The sequence below is a fragment of the Poecilia latipinna genome, unplaced genomic scaffold (assembly GCF_001443285.1).
Source record: "Poecilia latipinna isolate Pla-1442-1.1 unplaced genomic scaffold, P_latipinna-1.0 Scaffold1500, whole genome shotgun sequence".
NCBI lineage: Eukaryota > Metazoa > Chordata > Actinopteri > Cyprinodontiformes > Poeciliidae > Poecilia > Poecilia latipinna.
Window position 1 is genome coordinate 57503 of NW_015114116.1, and position 18032 is coordinate 75534.

General features: G+C 39.8%; 2 protein-coding genes across 3 annotated transcripts in view; one reads left to right on the plus strand and one right to left on the minus strand.

Annotated features, from left to right (window-relative positions):
- The window catches only part of ints4 (integrator complex subunit 4), a 17909-nt gene extending 5194 nt beyond the window's left edge, over positions 1 to 12715 (plus strand). The window contains exons 2-24 of the mRNA XM_015057930.1: positions 165 to 359; positions 446 to 563; positions 1336 to 1442; positions 1531 to 1645; positions 1983 to 2068; positions 2174 to 2224; positions 2637 to 2725; positions 3890 to 4010; positions 4093 to 4164; positions 4245 to 4419; positions 4956 to 5161; positions 5231 to 5373; positions 6297 to 6412; positions 7136 to 7269; positions 7811 to 7977; positions 9233 to 9326; positions 9424 to 9504; positions 9576 to 9706; positions 9779 to 9838; positions 9968 to 10127; positions 10199 to 10342; positions 12152 to 12272; positions 12347 to 12715. Of these exons, the coding sequence (XP_014913416.1) occupies positions 165 to 359; positions 446 to 563; positions 1336 to 1442; positions 1531 to 1645; positions 1983 to 2068; positions 2174 to 2224; positions 2637 to 2725; positions 3890 to 4010; positions 4093 to 4164; positions 4245 to 4419; positions 4956 to 5161; positions 5231 to 5373; positions 6297 to 6412; positions 7136 to 7269; positions 7811 to 7977; positions 9233 to 9326; positions 9424 to 9504; positions 9576 to 9706; positions 9779 to 9838; positions 9968 to 10127; positions 10199 to 10342; positions 12152 to 12272; positions 12347 to 12537 (2877 nt within the window). The 3' untranslated portion in view covers positions 12538 to 12715. The remainder of the gene's footprint in view (positions 1 to 164; positions 360 to 445; positions 564 to 1335; positions 1443 to 1530; positions 1646 to 1982; positions 2069 to 2173; positions 2225 to 2636; positions 2726 to 3889; positions 4011 to 4092; positions 4165 to 4244; positions 4420 to 4955; positions 5162 to 5230; positions 5374 to 6296; positions 6413 to 7135; positions 7270 to 7810; positions 7978 to 9232; positions 9327 to 9423; positions 9505 to 9575; positions 9707 to 9778; positions 9839 to 9967; positions 10128 to 10198; positions 10343 to 12151; positions 12273 to 12346) is intronic.
- A 1005-nt stretch (positions 12716 to 13720) lies between these two features.
- Positions 13721 to 17515, minus strand: aamdc (adipogenesis associated, Mth938 domain containing). Of its 2 annotated transcripts, none has more exons than XM_015057933.1 (4): positions 17440 to 17515; positions 15468 to 15611; positions 15290 to 15385; positions 13721 to 14030 (listed from the first exon to the last, which is right to left on the minus strand). In XM_015057933.1, exons 2-4 carry the CDS (start codon positions 15597 to 15599, stop codon positions 13890 to 13892), a joined length of 369 nt encoding a protein of 122 aa, XP_014913419.1. In that variant the 5' UTR covers positions 15600 to 15611; positions 17440 to 17515; the 3' UTR covers positions 13721 to 13889. The 2 variants fall into 2 exon arrangements, with proteins under 2 accessions (XP_014913419.1, XP_014913418.1); XM_015057932.1 differs by lacking the exon at positions 17440 to 17515 and adding an exon at positions 17120 to 17238.
- Between the last annotated feature and the right edge of the window lie 517 nt (positions 17516 to 18032).

Consider the following 18032-nt stretch of genomic DNA (forward strand, 5'->3'; position numbering starts at 1 on the left):
CATATTTGGATGTCATATCTGTGTTTATAGGTTTGAACTATTTTAATTTCTACAGATTTCTACAGATGTAATTATTCAGTGTGAATAATTACATCCTGTCTTTGATGTTATATAGGTGGCTAAAATATTAATTAAATAAATCAAAATGATAATAATCCCTGCAGATTCCTCATGAAGAAGCTCCAGCCAAGAAGCTGCGCCTGTCCAAGCCCAGTAAATCCGCAGCGCTGCACATCGACCTCTGCAAAGCCGCCAGCGCCACCGACGCGCTGCAGTACCTGCTGGAGTTCGCACGCAAACCGGTGGAGGCGGAGAGCGTGGAGGGCGTGATCCGGATCCTGCTGGAGCATTACTACAAGGTGAAGCAACACCACAGGTTCACACACAGCCACCAGGTTTTGGAGACTGTATGTGGTAATAATTCCCTGTTTTGTTTCTCGTTTAGGAGACTGATAACTCAGTGAGGCTGAAGATCGCTTCTCTTCTGGGTTTGCTGTCCAAAACAAACGGCTTCAGCCCCGACTGCGTCGTGGACGACGTCATTAACACGCTTGGAAATGAGAGTAAGACCCGTTCCACTCAAGTAAGAGTAGCACTGCTTCAACATGTTCTGACTGGAGTAAACGTAAAATGTCCAAGAGATTACTCAAGTAAAAGTAAAAAAGTAAAAAACTACTGAGTAACTGGTGAAAACATCAGTCATTTAATATTTAAATATTACATAATGAGGGGGTTAAAATACAAAGTCATATGGAGAGTTTGGTCTTTGAAATATGGAAGAGGATTAGTGCCATTAAAATAAAAAGAAAGAAAAAAGAATTGATGTTTTTTTTTTTTTTTACCATACTCCTGACTTTTGATCTTAGACGATTAGTCACAGTTTCTGAGAACATTGTCAGAAATCTGAGATTAAAGTCAGAAATCTGAGATTAAAATTCACATTTTGAGATTAAAGTCAGAATTAAGTAAAAAATCTGAGATTAAAGTCTGGTTATTTTTTTATCGGTGTTATTCATCCTCTTTCATATTTAAAGACCCAAATGAAAATAATTCACATAAATAACATAATGACAAAATAATAAAATCAGGCAAGATATACTTTTTTTTTCCAAATCAGTTTTTTTAAATAGGTGTGTCTCTGTGGATTTTTGGTTAAAATGTTTGTTTTTCATTCACTGGGTAGAAAATCCAGAAATGTTACTCTAGTAGGAGTAGAAATACTTCATAATAAAATTACTCCTAAAAGTATTTTTTTCCAGAAACAGTTATTCTAGTAAACGTAGCTATTCCCAGCTGCAGATCCAGATCTGATGACGGTTTCTGAAATGTCTCCAGAATCCCACCAGGTTCTGGCTCAGCTGCTGGAATCCCTGCTGGTGATCGGAGGCCAGCTGCCAGAGAGTCCGGCTGTCAGGCGGCGGCTCGTCCAGGTGGCCTGCAAGGTGAAACTCTGCCGGGGTAAAATCAGGGCGTCGCCGTGGGGAAGCCAGGCGGCGCCATCTTGAACGCCTTCTTGTTTCTCCTCTGCAGCTTCTCTCCGATACGAACTTCGGGGTGAGGAACAAATGTCTGCAGCTGCTGGGGTTCCTGGGAACCGTGGAAACGCCTCTGACCAAAGACGGCGAGGGACCGAGCTCATCGCTAGGTCCGAAACATCCGACCAAACATCCGACCGTACATAAGACTGTACATCCGACCGTCTGTCTGTTCATCCCTCTATATTTTGCGCCTTCAGTTCGTTACTGTAGAAAAGCTCAGATATTAATTATTGATAAATTTTTCTCGTTATTCTTTAAAAATGAAATAATCGTATGAAAATGTTCCCATGAATAATTTTCAGCAACTCTGACCAGCATCATAATTTTAGTTTAATTTATTTCTGCTGCTGTGACACAACCCTTGACAATCGTCACCTAGAAAGAAAATTACGGGCGCCGTTGTGTTGCTAAATGTTCTTAAGTGTCTGCTGTGTGGATCTGCAGGAGGAGTCCGGGACGTCCAGAGTATCATCAGTACCTACTTCTCAGACCAGGACCCCAGAGTGCGCACTGCAGCGCTCAAAGCCATGGTACAACCAGCCACGGAAATAAACTCTCCGTTCAGTTTCACCGTTAAATCGATGCTTTTTTCGTCTCATTTTTAATTAACTTTTTTTTTTTTACTTGTTTTCCAGCTGCAGCTTCATGAGAGAGGAATGAAGATTCATCAGATCATTTATGAACAGGTGCTCACGGATAAACAAAACATAAACAAACAGCAATATTTAGACGTTTAAGTGAATCCTGTTACACAATCAGTAAAAAATACAAGGATTTTGTTATAAGTACACATATCTAATTCAGCCGTTAACAGGTGGCTGATTGATTTATAAAACTGTTGGGAAGGTGTAGCTACTCGGAGTGGCTGAGTCCAGTTGGAGCAGGAACCAATAAAATCTCCAGGTTTTTAAGAAAAAAGATAAAGTGTCTGGACAGAAAACCTACAGAAATAAACAAAGGAAATGAACGACAGATGGTTGGAAACTGTTGAATCCAAATGTGATGCACTTTGACTCTCCTGTCTCAGATTTAATTAGAAACTTTAATAATCGATCAGCTGCTGCAGAAGACAGATGTTGGTGTTTTTTGTGTTTGCAGGCCTGCAGGCTGCTGTCTGACGACTATGAGCAGGTCCGCTCTGCCGCTGTTCAGATGGTCTGGGTGCTCAGCCAACTCTACCCAGAAAGGTGAGGAAACCATAACAGTTGCTCTGAATCACAGGTGTCAAACTCGAGGTGCAGGGGCCACATCTGGCCCACTGTAGCTTTTTATGTGGTCCTCTAGACTCCAGGAGTTTTTATGGTCTAGTTTCTATTGTAAATATCCGATTACACTTGAAATAAGACAAAACAAACTGACAAGAAACTTTTCAGCAACATATGGGAGGTTCGATTAAAAAAGTTCTGATTCCACTAGCAGATTATTTCACTTATAACAAGACATTTTCTTCGTGTTGTAAATTAAATAATCTGCCAATGAAATTTGAACTTTTTCAGTTATTTACTTAAAACAATCGCCTGTATTTTGCTGAATTGCTGCGTATTTCAGGTGTACGAACATATTTAAAATAAAAACCAGACAAAAAACTTGGTAAGATTTTGTGCTGTTGTGGTGAAGAGCCTTCAAAATGACAGGTGTGTGCTTCAAGATGAGTTTTTTTCAGTGAAATCAAATCAGTTTTTATTTATTTATTGTCAAATTACATCAATCAGTCCCTCCAGTTTTTCATGATTTCACAAATTCTCGTGAAATCAACAGATCCAAGTACTTTTTCTCACTAATGCATAACACAGTCAACTCAGTTAGTATTTTAAAAATGTAAGTTTATTACAAATTATCTGCAAAAAAGGTCAAACATCGTGTTTAAGTGGTGCCTACTCCCGCCTGCAGGTGGCGATGTTTCTTACTTTTACTTGCCTCAGCCTCCCCTGACGTCAAGTTATAGTCCAAACAGTCATGTTGACAGTCACATGTCAGAAAGCTTTTTGGAAAATTGTCAAATATTTTCCACATATTGAGTGATTTTGAATGCGAAGAATTAAAAAACTCATGAAATCAAGAAGTGACTGCTCAGTGTTAATGTTTTAACAGTTTATTAATGAGTTTTTTCAGTATACTCTGGCACAAGAATATGTGTAAGAACATTTATGATCTTGTTTTGGCCAATTCAAATAAGTTTGACCCTCCTGATCTAAATCAACAGCAGTGGAAATTTTAGATCATTAAGGATTATTTAATAAAAAGAGAGAAACTGAGACACACATGAGAGGATTTGTCAAATTTAATTGAGTCTGAGCTGAACTCTTCGAATCAGGGGAAATTTTTAATGTATTTCCTGCTGTGCTTGTCAGCATTGTGCCCATCCCATCGTCCAATGAGGAGATCCGGCTGGTTGACGACGCGTTTGGGAAGATCAGTCACATGGTGAGCGACGGTTCCTGGATGGTTCGGGTGCAGGCCACGAAAACCCTGGTGAGGAAATCAAAACGATTCAGTCATTGCATATGTTGGACCCGTGAATTTTAACGGCGGATGTTTAACGTCGGCGTCTCAGGGGTCCATGCTGCAGGTCAGCCCTCACTTTCTGGAGCAGACGCTGGATAAGAAGCTCATGTCGGATCTCAGAGTGAGTACGTCCGGGTTTGCTCTCTGCTCTCACCTGAATAAATCTGATGTGTTTGTTTCTTTTGACCTTTCTGCGTTCAGAGGAAGCGCACGGCTCACGAACGAGCCAAAGAGCTCTTCGCATCCGGGGAGTTCTCCTCTGGCAGGAAGTGGGCCGACGACGCCCCCAAAGAGAGACTGGACACCAACACCGTCAACCTCATCGCCTCGGGGGCCTGCGGCGCGTTCGTCCACGGCCTCGAGGACGAGATGTTTGGTATCTGTCAAATCAGTTTGAGTTTTTGTGTGTAAATTTGGCCCCTCTTTTGTTCTAGATTTGAATTTTAAAGGGGGCCTATAATCCAAAATTCAAATTTTGCACATTTTTATGCTTCCATTTCGGTCTCTATTGCTTTAGAAAACACTCAGACGGTTTTTGGTTTCTGGATAACGAGCCGTTTCAAACATTTCCCAATTAAGTTGCATTCGGCGGGTACTGCAGCGTTACGCAGCAACCCCAGCCAGACCAGCCTGTTACCTAGCAACCCAAGCTAAGCTTCAGCATGTTTGGTCAGCTGGTTTTACCCTGTATGCTCTGTACAATGGCTGCTGGAAAAGATAAGTGTTTTTTGTTAACCTACCATTCATGCTGTAGTCAGCTTCCTGGTTTTGGAGCGGTCTCCGGTTTATTCTAATACTTTGGAGCCAATTCAGTAATCCTTTTCCCTGATCCTCTTCTCACGTTGAGTCTTTTTGCTTTGTGCTGGAACATATTTGACTCTGACTCGTGTTTTCTCTTCATTTCCACCTCAGAGGTTCGCATTGCTGCAGTGGAGGCTCTGTGCCAGCTCGCCCGCTCGTCTCCCAGCTTTGCCGAAAAGTGCCTCGATTTCCTCGTCGACATGTTTAACGATGAGATCGAGGAAGTCAGGCTGCAGTCCATCCACGTGCTGAGGGAAATCTCGACCCACATAACTCTCAGGGAGGACCAGCTGGACACCGTGCTGGCCGTCCTGGAGGTCGGGAGGGACAACCTGAGTGTTTTGTTTTTAGCTGTGAGTAAAGATGCTGATGAGGTTTGTTTCCAGGACTCGTCTCGGGACATCAGGGAAGCTCTGCATGAGCTGCTCTGTTACACCAACGTCTCCACCAAGGAGTGCATCCAGCTGGCGCTGCTGGAGCTGCTGAAGAACCTCAACAAATATCCCACCGACCGCAACTCCGTCTGGAAGTAAGACTTTATGCTAAACATTCTGCACAACTGGAAGGTTTGGTAAAAAAAGATTCTATTTCCTTAAATTAGTGACAGTCCTTTAAAGCTGCAGTCTGTAACTTTTATAAAGAATATAATTTTGACATATTTGTGAAAAGTGTCACCATGTTGTGACAACAGACAGATAATGTTTGAAGAGATGCACCACTCCTCACCTGAAACAACCAATCAGAGCCAGGAGGAGGGCCTTAGCGCTGTCAGTCAACCTCATGTACTCGCTGCTAAATGTGCTAATGGAAGAGAAACAACTTGTTGCTTCAGGAAAACCGTTTATTCTGTGTTATCGGTGGCTATACTAGCTAGCCTGAACATTCATGATCGACTGTGCTAAACGCAGCATAGCAGAGAGTAACGGGGGGTGAGCAGCACCACAAGGATGGGTGATTGACAGCACTAAAACCCGCCTCCTGGAACAGATTGGTTGTTTCTAGATAGCCCTGGGAGAAGATTTGCTTGGTTGATTTTTTTTTTTTTTTTATGCATTTATTTTTTCACAGATTCTCTGTTTTATATCAAACTGTCACAACAGTTTCAAAAACCATGTCACAATATCTTTATTAATAAAAGTTACATATTGCAGCTTTAATAAAACTTACCTGAATCAGTAACTCTGCAAAAGTCATTTGGAAATTTGAAAAAAGTAACCTTCAGATTTTTTCTAAAGTAAATCTTTACAGAGTCATTTTTATAAGTTGTAAAATAATGGCCTGTAAATTCTGCGGCATTTCAGGGAGGATCCTATTGTTTCTGGAAAATAGTCCAGCAGTTTATTTACTAATTATTATTAAATTAACTCCATTATGTTTCCAGTAAGGTTATAAACTTACGTTCATGTTTAACTGTGTCCTTGGTTTGTTTTTAATCTGCTTTCCTTCACACAGATGTTTGAAGTTTCTTGGATCTCGCCACCCAACACTCGTGTTGCCGCTGGTTCCTGAGCTGCTCAGCACTCATCCGTACTTCGACACACCGGAGCCTGACATGGACGACCCAGCCTGTATCTTTCCTACCCCGGAAAATTATTTAAAGGGGCAGTAATACGTAAAATCGACCTTTTTTAGCTTTACATCGTGTTGTAATGTTACGCCTTTATCAAAAACACGCCTGGAGTGTTTCTTTGATTCTTTCATGCATGTTTGCGAAATCCTTTCATCTCCATGGCAACCGTACAGCTGTGCAGAACCTGCGGGTGCACTTAGCCCCGCCTTCAGGCCTCACAGAGTAGCACTCCCCCACTCAGCTCCTTCAGACTAGCCAGCAGAAATTAGTAAACACCTGGTGGGACTGAACATCAGCTGAGCTCATTATGCAACCTACCTCTCAGTACCACGCTGGTCAAAACGTTAAAGGGTTAAAAAAGGAGCCATGTTGTGACTTTCTGACAGCAAAGTTTCTTAAAGAGACAGAGGCCTGATTTCAAGGTGATAAAACAGGAAGTTAAAAAAAAAGTCATTTGTGATATGAAATGGCTGTTTGTGCTCAGAAAACGCATAGCTCTGCCCCTTTAATGTGAATAAAAAGCATAGAGGAACAGAAACCAGCGTGGTAATAGTTAAATGTACTTCTTTATGAGAAGACAGTTTAGTTTTTGAATACTTTCCTCATTTTTACATTTTCTGCCTCTGCAGAGCGGTCACAGTGTTTTCTATGCAGGTTTATGTCACAGAGTTGATCTGAGTGAAATCTGTTTGTCCGTCCTGACTCCTGTGATTGATCTCAGACATTGCGGTTCTGGTTTTGGTGTTCAACGCCGCCAAGTCGTGTCCCACCATGCCGGCGCTGTTCTCTGACCACACCTTCAGGCACTACGCCTACCTGAGGGACAGCCTGTCGCACCTCGTCCCCCCACTCAGGGTGAGAACACACACCTGGGAAATGACGACAAACAGCCTAACAGTTGGCTCTGTTTTCATGCAAATCACCTCGCATTAGGTTTTATTTAAAACTTTTTTAAGGCTGTGGTAGTTGTGAACCTTTAGTTCCCATAAAAATGCAAATAAACAAACAATCCAATTAATTTTTAAAGTAATAAAATCAACATTTAATTGCCTAAAATGCAACAACAGCATTCCTCTAATGTATGCTTATTAATTTAATGATCTGAAGCTAAAAGTATGATGCTTGAGGAGTTTTGGGTAGAACATAGTTACACAAAAAAAGTTTTTTTATCTTCAATGCAAAATGCAAATATTTTTTGTACAGTTTTGGCTTAATTGGTGCTCTGGATGTGGTGTTCTTTCAGCAAGTGATTTTTTGTCTGTATACTCTTGTTAATGATTAATTGATTACTAAATTAGTTGTAGATTAATCAGGACTGCTCCGATTAATCGTGTCAGTCCTATGTGGAACTAGAATTTGTACTAAATGAGCCATTTCCTGTAACTGTTTGCTTCAGCTGCCGGGCAGAAAGCAGGTTTACAGTCTCGACTCCGTGGACTCAGGATGCGGTTCTGGTTCGGTGGAGTCGGCCAAACTCTTCCTCCAGCAAAGCCTCAACAGGGTCAGCACCATCCAGAACTTGGAAACACCTGGAGCGCAGGACCTGTTGAACTTCACAATACGGTAAACATCGCACTGGAAGTAGGACAGGAGTTAATAAAGTTAAATGTTAAAAAAATTGGTCAAACTCTGAAAATGCTTTAAAAAAAAGTCTTAGCATCACTTTGTTGAGGAGAAAACTGCTAAAGTGTCTAAACATTCATAAAAGTACCATTAAAAAGTGCTGCAGTGAGGCAGTGTTTCGGTCTGGAGTTGCTCAAATGAAACATTCAGAAACATGTCAATAAAGGAGGTCATCTGAATTTTTGTTATTGTTTTGCAATAATCTAATAATTTTTGTTATTGTTTTGCAATAATCTAATAACGATTAGATTATTGCTTTTACTTCCTGTTTTCACAGATGCATGTAAACAGGACAAAGTTAAGATTTATTAACCTCAGTTATTAAGAGGGTTCAACAAATATACAAAATAATAATCTATAGTCATCTATAGAGTTTAATTTAACCCCATAGACAATCTTTGAGATTCACTTAAACATGTTTCGATTAATAGTTTTAGATTAAAATTAGCTCCATTCGATTAATTTTAGTGTTGTAGTTTGGCCGCCATCCAGCAGAGGGAGCCGCTGGTCAAAAGCGGAGCCGTTGAAACAGACACAAAGATGGCGGCGGGGTCACGTAAAGCTAAAGTAAAACCATCCAAGCAGAGTCCGGTTAGGGATGGAAAATGCATTTTATGCGGCTCTGATGTGAAATATAAACACTCAATAAGTTCCTTATGTCATCACCTCTGACAGCGCTCAGTCAGCCGAGCTGCAAAATGAAGCAGGGTCAACTTTCCTGCTAAAATTAGCCAACGGTGATGATGTGACAGAAAAAAATTAACACGATGGAAAACAAACATGACGACAATAATACGGTTGATTTTGAGGGCTGTCATGACTTATTGGACTTCATGGAGAAAAGTGATAACATTCCTTCAAGAGCAACTACAGACTTCTGCATGAGTTTAGTATTAAGTGTTTCACATATTTGATTATTTGCATCTTTTTCTATTCAGCAAACGATTTTCTATTTGTCAGTATTTAACCCTGCCGACAAATATTTCTTTAATATGTGCTTATTTTTAAAAATTCAGCATATTACAAAGAACCTTCATGTTACAGAAAGACTGTTGTCCCAAAAGAAAACCCATTTTTTTTTAAGAAATTGGCTTCTCATCAAATAATCTTTAGTTGATAAAATCGATCATTAGATGAACTTATTAATTGCTAATGTGCATGGATTATTGTGACCATGTCGTTTTTATTTCCACAGAGACCTGCAGCGGCTGGGTGAGCTGCAGACTGAGCTTGCTGGAGCTGCTGATTTCTGTGCTACATTCCTGCGCTGCCAGCTGCTGCTCATGAAGGTAGTAGCATGTGCTCCCTTTTTATTAGCTGGATTCCCTGCAAGAGAACTAATTTCAGAGTAGAACTCTTTAAAATATAGATATGTTTTTTGTTCAGGCCCTGCAGGAGAAGCTGTGGAACATGGCCGTCCCTCTCTGCCCGAAACAAAACGTCACTGCTACAGCTGCAGCTCAGCAGGTAAACACACAAACTTAGATTAAATTAATATGATACCCTTAAACACAGTTAATTAGTCTGTTTTTCTGCAGATTTTAGAGGAAACCTACAAGCTGGAGTTTCTGTACAACGGTTTGGAAAGCAGGCAGGTGGCGACCATACACCATGTCCGCCTTCAGGCCAAAGCCCTTCAGCTGGTCCTGACGGCCCGAACCAGACCAGGGTCGGTACAGATACACACAATGCTCAGCCGCTGTTTGTTCACAGGTTTCACCCAGCTGTCACTACTCCTTAGGTTGGATCTTCTCATTGGCAGCTGTGAGAAGTTCCTGCAGGAGATCGAGTCTTTTCAGAGGTAATTTAGTCTGTTAGTGTATTTTTCTGTATAATTAGCCGTTAATCAGTGTTTTCAGAGCTTCTGAGAGGCTATTTTAGATTGCTAGCTGTAGTAACTCGGTGGCTGAAAACCTTTCTGCTCCCTCAGGATGTTCCTGACAGAGCTGCCCCACCTCCAGGACAGCTTTGTGGACAAACTTTTGGAGATAATGCCGCGGCTCTTGTCTTGTAAACCCGTGGAGCTGGTGAAGATTCTCCAGACGACGCTGAGACAGAGTGGCCTGCTGCAGCTCAGACTACCTGAACAGGTAGACTGATAACCAATCAGAGAGTTTCTACAACACAAAGCAGATCTAATACCAACATGTTTTTATAACAGATCCATCGCGCCACAGCCACCATCATCGAGCCAACAGGCGAGTCAGATAACCCGCTGAGGTTCACGTCCGGCCTGGTGGTGGCGCTGGACATCGACGCCACGCTGGAGCACGTCCAGGATCCCCAGGATAAGGTCAAAGTTCAGGTGAGCTGCACCTTAAATTTAAAGAATGATGCTGGTTGTTTCATACTTTGTTTTACCAGAATGTTTTCTCGGTGCAGATATTAACGATTCACTGCAAGAACTTCTTCTTATCAAGTATTTTTCTCTAGTTTCTAATGCAAATATCTTAGTTCTCTGAAAATAAGACAAAACTAACTTACAAGTAACTTTTCAGCAAGATATAGGAGCTTATATAGGAGTGAATAATTCCTTGATATTGATAAATAAAAAAGAAGTCCAAGTCCCACTGGCAGATTATTTCACTCATGACATTTTCCTCACATTTTAAATGAAATAATCTGCCAGTTAAACTAGGACTTTTGTAAAGTACTAGTTTCCTGTATGTTGATAGTAAACAACTCATTCCTATTAAATGAACTAAAGGACAGTATAGTTTTTTTTTACCTTTACATCATGTTATAAAGTTATTCCCTGAAATGTTGCTTGGATTCTTTCATGCATGTTTGAGAAACCCTTTAATCACCATGGCAACCATTCAGCTGTGCAAAACACCTGGGTGGACCTAGCCCCGCCTTCGAGATGCAGCTCCGCCCCCCTCAGCTCCTTCAGACTAGCCAGCAGCAATTAGCAAACACCTGGTGAAACTGTGAATCAGCTGAGCTCGTTAGGAGCTGCGTCTCAGTGAAACGCTGGTAAAAATGTTGTTAAAGGTTAATAGAGGAGCCATGTTATGATGACTTCCTGAAAGTGGAGTTTCAGAAAGAGCAGGAGATTTTAAAGAGACAGAGGCCCAATTTCAAAATTACAAAGTAATATTTCATATGTATGGCATTTTTATAACAACTAATATGCCACTGTGTGGCTGGAAAACACAAATTCTGCCCCTTTAATACCAAACTTCTTCTGCAGCATGTGCTAAAAGCTTCAGCTGAAGTGAACCTTCATGACTCACTCTGGCATCAGCTTACTTACAAACCTGCCAAATGCCGGGAGGGCAAACTAATTCCAGCAGCTCCTGGTGATTCACGCCAAGTTACAGGCAAATGAGGAAAAAGTGCAGAGATGTTTGATGCTTGTTGTGAAAACATGGTGCTTTTTTTCCTCTGAAAATATAATAAATAGAATAAAATCACATGTTTTTGTTGACTTTGCACAATGTGATGTGGGGCTGTCTTCTAAATTTCTAGTAAGTTCTACATTTCCAAATAATTTTTTTATCAGATGACAGCCACCAGGATTTCTATCGATTATTCTGAGAATTAATTGGATAAAAATTTCATTTAAATGTCTTAAAGATGCAAATAAACAATTCAGTTCATTCTTTGAACAAGAAAATAAACATTTTATGCAATAAAATAATTTATTTAGTAAAGAATTGGTCATTTGTAGCTAAATAAACTTTCAATAATGTGAAAAGCTCAGCCATTTCTGGTTGACTTAATACCAGTGTATGTATCTGTTGAATATTTTTTGGATTAATCAGTTTGGACAGCAAAAGGTGATTCATAGATTTTATTTTTAATAAAATTTGAACCAGATGAAGATAAAACTATATGAATAGAGGAGTTCTAGGTAGAACATATTTACAGACAAAGGATTTTTTTTTGTGCACAATGTATATATTTTGAGTCTGTATGATCCAGTTACTAAATTAGTTAACGGTTATTTCAATGATTGATTTAATCATGTTTGATTGATTTAGCTCTACTCATAGAATCGGTCACCTGGAGGTTTGTTGATGTCGATAGTTTCAGTACAACTTGTGTGCTGTGGCTCTGTCTGAATTTGTACATTTAAACCTTTAACGGTTCTTTCAAACATTTCTCGCAGGTCCTGTATCCAGACGGCCAAAGTCATGTGATCCATCCCAAACCGGCAGATTTCAGAAAGCCGGGACCGACCAGACACCGGCTCATCACCCAGGTTTACCTCTCTCACACCGCCTGGACGGGTCAGTACCACAAACCGCTTACAGCTCCTCAGGCTGACCTGCAGCTAACACGAGATGGCCTTGACTTTCCCCAGAGCCTTCACAAGTCGAGGTGCGGCTGCTGCTGGCCTACAGCTCCTCTTCATCCTCTCCATCTTCATCCAACAAGTCTGGATGGAGCGACAGCATCGACGGCCTCCCACCAGCAGAGGCCGCCGTCGAAGGAACGATCCCGTTCAGCAAGCCTGTCAAAGTCTTCATCATGCCCAAACCTGCACGAAGATAACCGGACCCCAAATCTACGAGACACTGCTTCAGATCCGACCGGATTTTTAAAGCACAGATGGAAATATTTCTGTTTGGATGGAACTTTGTTTTTCACTCCACCAACTTTTGGAAAGCAGATTGATTTTATTGGTTTTCATGTAATCAAACAGGCAGAAATACACTTTCATATCAGCATTTCACTGATTTACACTGTAAAAACATAATATTTACAAAGTATTGTTGTCCAGTTTATAGTGCAAATACCTTATTACACTTGAAACAAATCAAAACTAATTTACAATTAATTTTTCAGCAAGATATAGCAGCTCGTTTTAGGTCAATAATTCCTTAATAGTGATGGAAAAATACCAGTTCCACTGTCAGATTAGTTTTACTTACAACAAGAGAATTTTCCAATGTTATAAGTGAAATAATCTGCCAGTGGACATGGAACTATTTGCACTAAAAACTACACAAAAAAACTTAGTAAAATATTGTTTTTGCAGTGTAGCTAATCCTGAAGAAAGCAGTTAAATGCTTAATAAAATCTGAAAACCTTTTTCTATTAAAAAATTTTTCATTCATATGTAAATAAAACATAAGCGCCATTTTGAATGTTTTAGACACTGTTGGTGCTGCAGGCTGTTAGAAATTAATTTCTATTAAAGTTCATGGTTTGATTTTGAAGTTTGAGGCTTCTCAGCTAAAGTTTAATGCACTTAAATACATGAAGAAGGTTGGAGGGCCAACTTTACTTAGGTAAACTTGGTGTAAATAAAAACTGATTTAAGCTTCTGTCTAGATCAGTGTTTCTCATTTCCGGTCCTCACGCCCCCTGCCCTGCATGTTTTAGGTGTTTCCCTTCTGCCACACACCTGGATTGAATATTTGGGTGATTAACAGGCTTCTGCAGTACTTGATGGTCATGCAATCATTTGAATCAGCTGTTCTGGTATAGAGCCACAACTAAAACCTGCAGAGCAGGGGGGCCTGAGAAGCACTGGTCTAGGGTATAAGATGGTGCATTAGGGCCATTTTATATAGAAAGTCAATTTCTCAGAACTTTACGTGTCCGCCCCCGCCCCCCGGAATTAATCTCAACATTTCTGTTTTCTTTCATATATAATTTTCTAATTAGGGAGCTCAGAAATGTTCTATTTTTTTCTAGAAAATTTATTAGATTAATTGCACATTTTCTCAACTTTTGGTGTGAATTTATTCATTTTTTTAGTACCTGCAATTGCCCGAATTCGCCGTGTTAATGTTCTGCGTTTAAGTTTCACTACTAATAACTTCAGGGATGCCGAGAACCTCTCTGCGCCGGGAACAGTGAACCATTAAACATGTTTAATCGCGTCCAGGTAGGCGGCATCAGCAGGTTGAGTGGAAAACACCGCCCACTTTGGCTCCTTGAACAGCCAGCTTGTTGTATTCAGCGACGGCCTTCTGAGTCGGGAGGACTCGGACTTCAATGCCTTGCTGCTTCACGAAATCCAGAGTCGAAGAAGGAACCTGTGGAGAAAAAACGTGCATGTCTGAAACAGGAACTACGGTACATCATGCTACAGAACAGATGGGATTGTGGCTCAAATATTACATCAATGAACCGATCATAATATCTTTTAATATCACAACAGAGAGGCGTTCTTCGTATTGTATGTTGGATGTCTGAAAAGTGAAGTGATTTTGTGTCCTGTTATGTCTGTATCTGAACCGCCATCTTTATTCGGCTTCCTCAACTCAATACTGCCCTCTACAGGCCAGGAGTACATAACGTAGGTCACAATGACTTACTCCAGTTTGATTTGGCTAGCAATGGGGCAAATCGGTTTTATCGAAATTCTTTTTTCAGACAATTGTAATTTTAAATACAGATAGAAAAGGTAGTGAAAGTAACGTATTTCGCCCAATTACGACCTTTTCACTTCCAAAAAAACACAATTTGTGCCAGACCGGTCATGACGTCGGATTCGACCAGACTTTGACGTCATTGACATGCAATAGAAGAAGCCAGACACGCTGTCAGGAGATAAACAATGGCTGAAAATTATAATTATGAAAGAAGTCTGTGTAACTAAAACATCACCTTGGGCTAATCTGGTGAATTTATTTTTTCATTTAGCCTATTAATATTTGGATTTATATGTTTATTTATTACATAATTTGAACCAGGTGAAGCTAAAACGATGCTACTACAGGAGTTCTGGGCAGAATATAGTTACAGATAAAGACGGCTTTTCATCTTATTTGCAAAATGTAAATATTTTTTGTACAGTTTTGGCTTAATTGCTGTTTGGATTATGTTTTTTCCCCATATATTTCCCTTTTTGAGACTGTATACCCCAGTTCACAATTAATCAATTACTAAATTATTTAATGACTCTTTAAATAATCGATTAATCGTTCCAGCCCTACAATAGATCCAAAGTTCCTGGTTCGGATGGCTTTGTCCTTTTGCCTCATACGAGTCGATCTGACCTGTGTGTTGATGCAGCATGCGCTGAGATTGTTGAACCAATCCCCTTTTGGGATTTCTGCAATCCTGTATTACCCCTTACAGTTCAGTGGTTGCTAGTCTGCTGCCTCTTCTAGAGGGGGATTAGAGGCGTAATGCTGAGGGGTCGACTAAGCTGAGCCTTACACATAAACACTGTATGCTACCCACAGAAAGATCAATGTCTGTCGCAATAAGCCCTTGTAGTTTAGCTTGTTATTGAGGTTTCTGGTGTTGCACAAACATTAAATTGGACTTTTTAAAGAATATAATTTACCTGTAGAGCTTCACTCATTCCTCTCCCAATGACCAGCAGCTCTATTCCCTTCTTCATCACCTCCTCCAGATCAGCAGGTTGCACTCCTGGGTAATGCTGGGAGGAAACCATATCATTCCTCAGAGGAACAGATTTTAAAATCTCTAACAGTGTTGATATTTATTCTGGTTTTACTCACATCAGTCCCGGTCTCCCTCCAGTCCCAGGCCCGGCTGCCTCCAGGCCAGACCTTACAGTCTTTGTAGCTGGAGGAGCATCCTTTCACCTTCATCAGGCCCCAGGACAGGGTGGCAATTTCTGGGGAGGTCATTGTTCAACAAGGCTGGAAGAGGATAATAAGTATTCGGTAATGTAACTAACAGTAAACAGTTCAACCAGAGAAAAGATACAGACACTCTTTGGAGATTTTTTTTTAAAACTGTTTAGGTCAGGGGTCACCAGAGTTAACCAATTACAATTACTTGAGTAACTTGTTGGGGAAAAAAATTACTTTTAGGAGTATTTTTACTACACTGTACTTTTTACTTTTACTTGAGTAATTCCATTATCAAGTATTTCTACTCTTAGTTGAGTAACATTTCTGGATTTTCTAATGAAAAACATTTTTTTAAACCAAAACTTCACCAGACACAGACACACACATGCAGTTTTAGTTAAAGTTTCAAAAGTTTCATTTTGAAAGAAACTGATTTGGAAAAAAAATTCTTTTGCCTGATTTTATTATTTTCTAATTATGTTATTTATGGTTTTGGTTCTTGCAAAACCATCATTTCTACATAACTATATTTTGGTTGAAGAGTAGTGCTACTCTTAAGTATAATTTTTGAGTACTCTGCCTGCCTCTCAGCTCACATTTGGTTATTTAGGCTCTCCAAAGTGGCTCATAATAACCTTGAACTGTAATGTTATAAAACTAAATAATGGTTTGATATTTAAACTGGAACAGGAAAGGCTTTTATGTGAAATCTGCAAAGAATTTGAACATGAAAATAAGAAAAACGGCTCCTAGAATATTTTGCTGAAACAGATGTGCTTAATAAATAAATGTTTTTTTTTTGGAACATGCAAGTATAATACCTAGCTTCCCACTTATTACATAAACACATACCTCTCACAATAGAAAAAACTTAAGCACAATAACTATATAACCAAAGAAAATAGCTGGCATATTTTAAAAAGAGTGAGAAGAACCACAGCTTCTTTTAGTGATTTTTAACCACAACATTTAAGAAATGATATAAAATATTTAAAATTTCAGATTCTATGTAGTAAAAAGTGAAATTTACCAGTGTTGCTATACGAAATATCAAAGCAAAAACTACTTTCTGTTGAAGAAATACTATCCAATGAAAAATTATCCTCCCAAAAACATTTTGTTCGGGTGAATTTAAGTATAACTGCCTTTTATTACTAAACAGCAGAAATAGGTGCGATTTTTTTCAAGAGAACCAGATTAATGAAATGAAAATAAAGAACTTATTTCTGAGTCTATTTGGGTTTCGTGTTTTCATTCAACAAAAGCAAAAAGATGCAACATTAATACTGCTAAGTCAGTATTTGTTTATCTATCATTAAGTTTTACCTGAATTATAGCGTTTAGTTTACAAAATATCTTTTTTAAACATGAGCTACCTTTCGGAAAGGTCGTGTAGATTTTCATGTAAAACTGTTTTAGGATTAAGGGGGGGATAGCTCTTTAGATTATAAATATTGCAGATCTCCAACACAGGCGTTTTTAGGGAGCAAAAACAAGACAACCTTCTTCCATGATAGCAAATACAGCCTAAAAAGTTGCTAGGAAACCGAAACTGTTATAAGTAAACGACTCACCGTTTAACACCAACAGCGACAGTCCGATTCTTAAATTGGAGTTAAAGGTAAACTGTGGACACGTCCCGGGTTGTAAACAACACGTAAACCTCGTTATTGAGTTAAACCCCCCAACACAATCCTTGTGGCATATTTTTAATTAAATGGAGGCTGCGCCCTCTGGTGGATGGGGGGACAACTGCAACAGAACAGAAAACATTTAAGTAATGCTTTATTTGCATGTTTTACTTCCATTACAGCTTTACTCAATTAGTTTGGGGGGGAAAAGTGTGCAAAGTTCTTTGCGTTTGCTGGTTTGCTGCCATGATTCTGACACACACCTGCGTAGCTCTGCACAGCAGCAGCAGGTCTCCTTCGCTGCCGCACAGGCGTAAACCCAGCGCAAGCGTCGTAGCGCTCATGTTGCGTTTAAAGGAAAAATAGTTCACGACGTGTTAACAACGATTAAACTGTTTTAATGGCTGAAAAAAGTGACAGAAGGCATAATATTGGAAGAGCGGAAGCCCCTGGGCCTACTGTATCAAATCGATATAGGAATAAGGGTGTTGGAAAACAGCAAACAGCTTCCAGTCCGGGGGGATGGCTGACTCTGTGGGCGGGCAATGCACCCCAATGCCCACCCATGCCGCCGGACCTGCTCATATCATGTCAAGACATGGTGATAGTTTTAACTAATATTTAAAAATCATATATTTTATAAAAGTTACATACTGCAACTTTAACAATCAGAAGGTTTTTTTTTTTTGAATGGCTTATTTTCTAGACACACACCCACACACAAAAAAAAAACATTAGCTTATTCCCAAAAAACGCAACTTTGGCTGGTTGTAGGAGCATTAGAGACTGAAATAAAAGTTAAAAAAAAAAAAAAGTTAATTTCGCATAACAGGTCCCCTTTAAAAAAAGATCGGTG